Source organism: Thecamonas trahens (assembly GCF_000142905.1).
Source record: "Thecamonas trahens ATCC 50062 unplaced genomic scaffold supercont1.9, whole genome shotgun sequence".
In the NCBI taxonomy this organism is placed as follows: Eukaryota; order Apusomonadida; family Apusomonadidae; genus Thecamonas; species Thecamonas trahens.
The window spans coordinates 291,001-297,390 of NW_013657671.1; the positions used below are offsets into that span (position 1 = coordinate 291,001).

General features: G+C 65.6%; 4 protein-coding genes across 4 annotated transcripts in view; 1 reads left to right on the plus strand and 3 right to left on the minus strand.

The window, feature by feature from the left end:
* The window catches only part of AMSG_02335 (Nse1 non-SMC component- complex), a 1,449-nt gene extending 360 nt beyond the window's left edge, over positions 1-1,089 (plus strand). The window contains exon 2 of the mRNA XM_013905426.1: positions 448-1,089. Within this exon, the coding sequence (XP_013760880.1) occupies positions 448-1,070 (623 nt within the window). The 3' untranslated portion in view covers positions 1,071-1,089. The remainder of the gene's footprint in view (positions 1-447) is intronic.
* Positions 957-2,578, minus strand: AMSG_02336 (TBC1 domain family member 22A; the record flags this gene model as incomplete). Its single annotated transcript, XM_013905427.1, has 1 exon — positions 957-2,578. One exon carries the CDS (start codon positions 2,576-2,578, stop codon positions 1,100-1,102), a length of 1,479 nt encoding a protein of 492 aa, XP_013760881.1. The 3' UTR covers positions 957-1,099.
* A 68-nt stretch (positions 2,579-2,646) lies between these two features.
* Positions 2,647-4,684, minus strand: AMSG_02337 (uncharacterized protein; the record flags this gene model as incomplete). The annotated part of the gene is made up of 2 exons (XM_013905428.1): positions 2,647-4,314; positions 4,498-4,684. 2 exons carry the CDS (start codon positions 4,682-4,684, stop codon positions 2,720-2,722), a joined length of 1,782 nt encoding a protein of 593 aa, XP_013760882.1. The 3' UTR covers positions 2,647-2,719.
* Positions 4,685-4,795: 111 nt separating this feature from the next.
* AMSG_02338 (uncharacterized protein) lies at positions 4,796-6,275 on the minus strand (the record flags this gene model as incomplete). Its single annotated transcript, XM_013905429.1, has 3 exons — positions 4,796-4,839; positions 5,232-5,449; positions 5,560-6,275. 3 exons carry the CDS (start codon positions 6,273-6,275, stop codon positions 4,796-4,798), a joined length of 978 nt encoding a protein of 325 aa, XP_013760883.1.
* Positions 6,276-6,390: the final 115 nt, after the last annotated feature.

A 6,390-nucleotide genomic window follows, 5' to 3' on the forward strand; every position in this document is an offset into this window, starting at 1 on the left:
TCCTTGAACAGAGTTCCTGCTCTTGGTTGTACTCGGTTTAGTGTGTATTCTATAGATTTCCTTCGCTGTTACGGTTTCGTGTCTTGACGAGGGCTGCCTGATCTGACTGCTCTCTAGGAGCGCGTTGTCTTTCTGGTGATGCGGCGGGGCTAGGTGGTCCTAGCCGCGGGGGCGGAACCGTGCATCCGCTAGAGGCATCTTATGTCCCTACTTCTTTGGTGTGGGGGGAAGAGGGGAAGAGATGGGGAAGACAGGTTTGAGCATGGGGAGAATGGCCTGGTGGCGTGCCGTCTATCCCTGTGCCCGCCCACAATCTGCAGCGGCTGCTGTGCGACTTAGGAATGATTCTACATGACCTGCAGGCGGCAGAAAGGGCACACACCGAAAGGGCACACACCAAGGGGGTGGGGACACTCACTTGTAGGAACGGCAAACGGCGGAGTGCAGGCGAGCTAGAGCCACTTGATACTTTTGTCAGGCAGATCAACCATGAGCTTGCGACGGTGGAGATGGTGGTGAGGACGGCGCGCGACGAGCTTACGGGCGAGACGTTTTACGGGCTGGTGGGCACGTCCAAGAATGCGACCATGGCGACGGCAACAACGTTCAAGCGGGCTGAGCTGGAGATGTTTGAAGTGGTGCTGCAGTTTATGATTGGCGGCAATGGGTGGCTCGACCAGCAGCAGTTCTTCCAACAACGCCAGCAGGTGAAGATCAGCGAGCGCGAGTCGCACGCCCTGCTCATCGAGCTGAAGAACGAGGGTTGGCTGCAGCTAATCACGCGAGAAGTCGACGGCAAAGTGGTCGAGGGGTACACGCTCGGCTCGCGCGGGTTTGTTGAGTTTCACGACTACTTGTTGTGCGAGGAGCTGGTCTCCACCTGCGAGCTCTGCAAGACTATTCTGTTCTACGGCGAGAGCTGCGGCAACGAGAAGTGCGAGGCTGTGGCCCATGTGGCCTGCCTCGCCACCTCGATGCGCAATGCGCAGGCGTTTGGCTGTCCGGCGTGCCACACGCCGTGGCCACGCCTCGTCACTACTAGCCCGCTCCCCAGCCGTGGGGCGGAATAACACATAGCTCAACAGGACAGTGCCGCGGCTCACGGTGTGCCCGCCTCGGACTTGCTGGCGCGCAGCGACCGCAGTGCGTTGGCCTCGACGAGCAAGGCCTGGACGTCGCCGGCATCCCACGGGCCAAGCGCGCTCGCCAGGTCCTGAACTGCCATAAGCAGCTCGGTCGAGTCGAGACCGAGGAGGAGCTCCCGCGCGCGGAGGAGGAGCGCCGCGGCCAGCGCGGCAATGGCACCAGGTAGCGCCGCCGAGCCGCCGAGAAGCAGCCCATCCCAGAGGCGGATGAGCGACTCGAGGTCAAACTCGCGGACAAAGACACAGTTGATCCAGCGGAAGACCACAACGGCGTACTCGAGGTGTTGGCGCAGATGCGCGTCAAGCTCAGGCGCGAGGTCTGCCACGTACCCGTGGACAATGCGAACAATGTGGGAGACACCCTCGCGGTTCGGGGTGAAGCAATGAGCAAGAGCCTCGATGAGTGCGCGGAGGCAGACAAAGGCCAGGCGCTCTGCGCTGTCCAGCGCGTCAGCGTCGATGCCGTGTTCAGCCACGGAGTCGTCGACGCCTCTGGTGGGCAGGACCTTGGCGGCCGCGTAAAAAACGAGCAGGAACGGGGCAGAGAGGTCGAGCATGCCCTGCGCATAGGCAACAGGTGATGTCCACGCCTCACCGTGCGACGCAGTAAAGACAACACCGATGCGCTCCATGGCTTCGGTTACGGCCGATTCTTTGAAAAACAGCACCTTGGGCTGGGTCCGCGGCACGTCGACAGAAATCTGGTGGAGTGCAGTCTCGTCGAGCGCGACGCTGGCGTCAGGTCCCCAGTGCCGCGCCACAAGCTCGCTGTACTCGGCGGTGCGGTGAGTGCGAGGAGGTCCCAGGGTGTGATGTGCAAGATACGCGTGCAGGGCACCGGTCCACGACGCAGCCCTTGCGGTTGCTGGCACGCCGCTGATGAGACGGAAGCCGATCTCAGACTGCAGCTCGTCGGCGTCGCCGGGCAGCACTTGTGGCTTGGTCAGCTCTGAAGCCTCGGCGAGGACGCGGGCAGCATGGGTGAGGCGAGCGCCAATCTTGCGGATCCAGCGGGCGGCAAGGCCAGCAAGCGGGGTGCTTGATTCGACGACGGGGAGTTTGGATGCGCTGGTGCGGAGCGTAGCGAGGGCCGAGCGTGCGGCGACAAGCTGGGCACGAGCGCCGGCAAGTGCCGGCGCGGCGCCGGTCCACAGCAGGATGCGGGCATGGGCGGCACGGCCGGGGCGGGCCAGCTCGGGCGGGCCGGTCAGAGCACACGCCAACGCATGCTCCACAAAGGGATTGGCCTCAGCGACGGCGGTGTGCCAGGCCTCGGCGGCGCGGACGGCGCGGACGGCATGAACGGTGCCGAGAACGACGGCGGCTGCCTCGAGTGACACCATGTCCTCCCACCACACCACCACCACCGAGCGCACGTGCCCGGGCAGCCCGCGGACCGCGTCCTCTGGCACGTGTAGCGGCGGTCCGTCCATGCGGGTGTAGCTGGGGGGGAGAGAGGCGTGGGGGGGGGGGGGGGGGCAGCTGGGGTGGGCAAAGCCTTGGGGGGAGGGAGTTCAATCAAGGAAGTCCAAGTGGGGGCCAGTGCTGCAGGCGTGCGATGGGAGAGGATGCTCTCAGGCCAAGACCTGGGCGGCGGCAACGCGGGCAGAGGCGGGCGCAGATGCAGGCGCAGGTGTGGCCGATGACGGGCGCGGGCGGGCAGGCGCAGGTGCAGGCGTGCGGCGGCGTGCGGCGGCGCCGGGCGATGGCGTGGGTGCCGCAGTGGAAGAGGCGGCGGCCGCAGCAGCACGCCGCGACGGACGCGGAGCCTTGCGCTTGGGAGTGACGATGCGAACTCGCTTGCCCTTGTGGTTGGAGGCGACGGTGCCTCGCGCGAACAGACGCTGTGAGGCGGCGCGGCCCTTGCGAGCCGACGGAGTGGTGGAGACGTCGAATTCGAGCTGCTTGGCGAGTGGACGCGAGCTCGAAGCCGAGGCGCGGGTGGCGCCAGGAACCGGTGTGGCATCGGAAGACGCCTCGGCGGGTACGGGGACGACGGACGAGTCGCCTGCAACCGATGGCGCGGTCTTGCGCTCGATGACCGGAGTCGAGATACCGCCATGCGAGCTGTAGCCGACGATGCGGACCGACGGGTCGCGGGTGGTGAGCGGCTTGTCCGGGTAGACCGCTTCGTGGGCGGGAGGGGGCGGCCTGCGCGAGGCAAACGTAGCGGTGTTGCGGCCGGCGAGGGCAGACATGCGGATGGTTGCGGGAGACCAGCCGACCTTGGCCGGGCGCGAGGTGATGAGATCCTTAACCATTTCGGCGCTGGGAGACTCGTGCTTGCGAATAGAGCGGGTGGTGTAGCCCTTTTTGCCCGAGGCGTAGATGGTCAGGCCCTCGGAGGCATCAATGTTGTCGCGCTGGCGGAATGCCTGTATCTTATCCTCGTTGTCGGGCGCGTCGGCGTCGCGGACCCGGGTCGTGGCATTGGTCCCTCCGAGAATGGACGAGCGGATGAAAGAGTACTTGGGCGGCGACGGGGCATCGCGGACTAGAAGCGAGTCCAGCTCCTCCTCGGCCTTTTGGAGCTTGTACGCATTGATGCCGGCGTGCAACTCGTCGCGGAGGCGGGCGGTTGCCGATGTATGGCCGGGCTCGAGCGAGCGGATGACGCCGGTGGCCAGCGCCTGAGTCTTGGGAGCATTGGGATCGGGCTCCGAGTATACATCGCGTGCGTGGTGGGTGTCGATCGACGCCGTGGTGAGGCCGAACGAGCGCGAGCGGATGACGCCGACTTCGGCAAAGTCGGGCTCGCCGGCCGGGTTGCCATCGGCATTGGCGCCTGCGGTCTTGGAGCCAACCGCCAGCGGCGAGGCAGTGGTCTGGCCCTCTTTGAACGAGCGGATGACACCATGGCCGACGGCATCGCGCGCGGGGGAGGGCGCGACTGCCGCCGCGGCATCGCTGTCAGCGCCGAGCGAGGTGCCGAGCGCCTGCGAGTCGCGCCCGGTGAGGCGGGCGCCGGCATCAGTCGATCCGAGCTTGGTCGACCGAATGGGCGACGAGGGACGTGGCGGAAGCCTGCCGCTTTCCTTGGCGGCCAGTGCAGCCTTGGCCAGCTCAACCGGCGACGGCTCGGCCACCGAGCGCCGCTCCCGCCGTAGCCGCATTGGCGCCCCGAACTTTTTGGCAGAGGTGAAGCCGAGCCGTGAAGAGCGGATAGTACCTGGGTATTCGGATGGTGGCAATAAGAGTGAGTTAGGGTGGTGCGCGAGGGAATACTGGGTCCTAGTGAGGCTGGTGCCGTGGAGAGGCTCTGCTGCGGCAGAGTAGGCGCGCTGCAGCAGAGTCCAGGGCCGTTGCTGTGAGCAGGCAGGATGTGGCCGTTGGCCGGCACGAGGCGACGTACCGGCTGACACGCGCTCGCGGATGACGCGGTGCTCCCGCTGCGGGGGCTTGAGGCGGGACGAGGCTGTCGAGTGGCCGTGCTTGTTGCCACGGATGGGCATGCAGTTCTCTGACGGCGGGCGGCTCGGCTGCTGGAAGACATAGCCTCCGTGCGAAACATGCGCGAGCATGTCGGCCGCCGACTCCATTGGCACGCCGCCGCGAGTTGAGTGCTTTGACGAGCTACGAGTGAACGCCGGCCGCCCCGGGCCATACCCCACCGCCTGCCTGCCACCCCGACACGGCGCCACCACCTCGCGCTACCGCGATGAGCGCGCTGTTGGCGGCGTGATGGCAGCAGCCGCTACCATCCGATTGCCTACCTGATAGGATGCAACGTTCCTTGCTCCCTGAAGGGCTTCCTCTGGGCGACGCGATACTTGTAGGCCCTGTATCGGCAGCGCATGCACGCAAAGAGGAGACTGATGCCATCGTAGATGGCATCTGCCACCCTTAGAGTGTCGGGTACCCATCGTCATAGTGGTGTTCATTGACTGTTGTAGGTCTGGTTTCGGCTCCTGGCACCTCTGTTCTTCTTCCGGCGGTTGCTATCCCCACTGTTGCCCTTGCCGCCGTTATCCTTGCCGCCGTTGTCCTTGCCACCACCATTGCCCCGGCCACCACCACTGCCCCGGCCGCCACCATTGCCCCGGCCGCCACCATTGCCTCGGCCGCCACCATTGCCCCGGCCGCTACCATTGCCGCTGTTGCCCTTGCCGCTGTTGCCCTTGCCGCTGTTGCCCTTGCCACTTTTGCTCTTGGGCAGAATGCGAACGGTGACGTCGCCATACCTGATGGAGCCAACGCCGAGCGCGGCCTGCAGAGCTTGCGCGTCGCAAAAGTCGACATATCCGAATTTGAGCTTGTCGCGCAAGAAGACGCCCTTGAGATTGCCGAACGCAGCAAAATGCTCTCTGAGCTCGGCTTTGTTGAGAGGCGAGTCGCTCTCGAACCGGGCAGAAAAAGGTAGCTACTTCCCCTGCCGGCGCCCTTCTTGCCATCTCGCCCCTTGCCACCCGAAGACGCGGGCGGAGCCTGTCGTCCCTGGCCCTGGCCCTGGCCCTGCTTGCCCTGGCGACTCTGACTCTGCTTGCCAGCTTGGCCTGAAGCATGTCCCTGCTTGGACGCGGTGGCCTCGCCGTTGGCCTGCGCTGGCTGGTTGCTCACAGCAACCTTGGCCCACGTTTCCGTTGGCTTGGCCTGCGCCGCCTGCTGCGACGTTGGCTGGGAGGTAGGCCCAGGCGTGGTCTCGGCCGCCACAGCAACGGCGGCCGCAGCAGCAGCGGCAGCAACGGCCGGCTGGTGCTGGTCGGTCGTCCCTGCACGGGTCAGCGGCTTGATGGTGATGTCACGGGCAACGCCGGCGTCGCAAAGAAAGGTGAGCGACGATGAGAGAACGCCACAACCCATCTGGACGACAAACGACTGGGCAAACTTGAGATCGGGGCCGCCAAAGACGCCGACGCAGTTGAGCAGAAACAGAGACTGCAAACCCGGGATCGGGGAATACGCGATCGACGAGAGCGTCACTGACGTGACTTGAAGCGAGGCAAAGTACTGCGCCATCTGGCTCTGAGGACAGCCCTGCGACGAACCGGGGGAGCCCTCGCGGCTCACAACAAGCTGGGCGTACGGGGAAAACAAGCTGACCGCGCTCTCAGTGTTGCGGCAGATGCCATCGTAGAACCTCGCCACGACTGCTTCCATGTCGCCAGCGCCTGCGCTCTGCGTGCCAGCCATGTTTCTGACTGTGCGGGGGGGGGGGGGTGGAGAGGAGAGAATGGGCAGAGGAGGGGGGGGGGGGGGGGGGGAGAGGGAGGAGGGAGGAGGAGGGAGGAGGGAGGAGGGAGCTCTT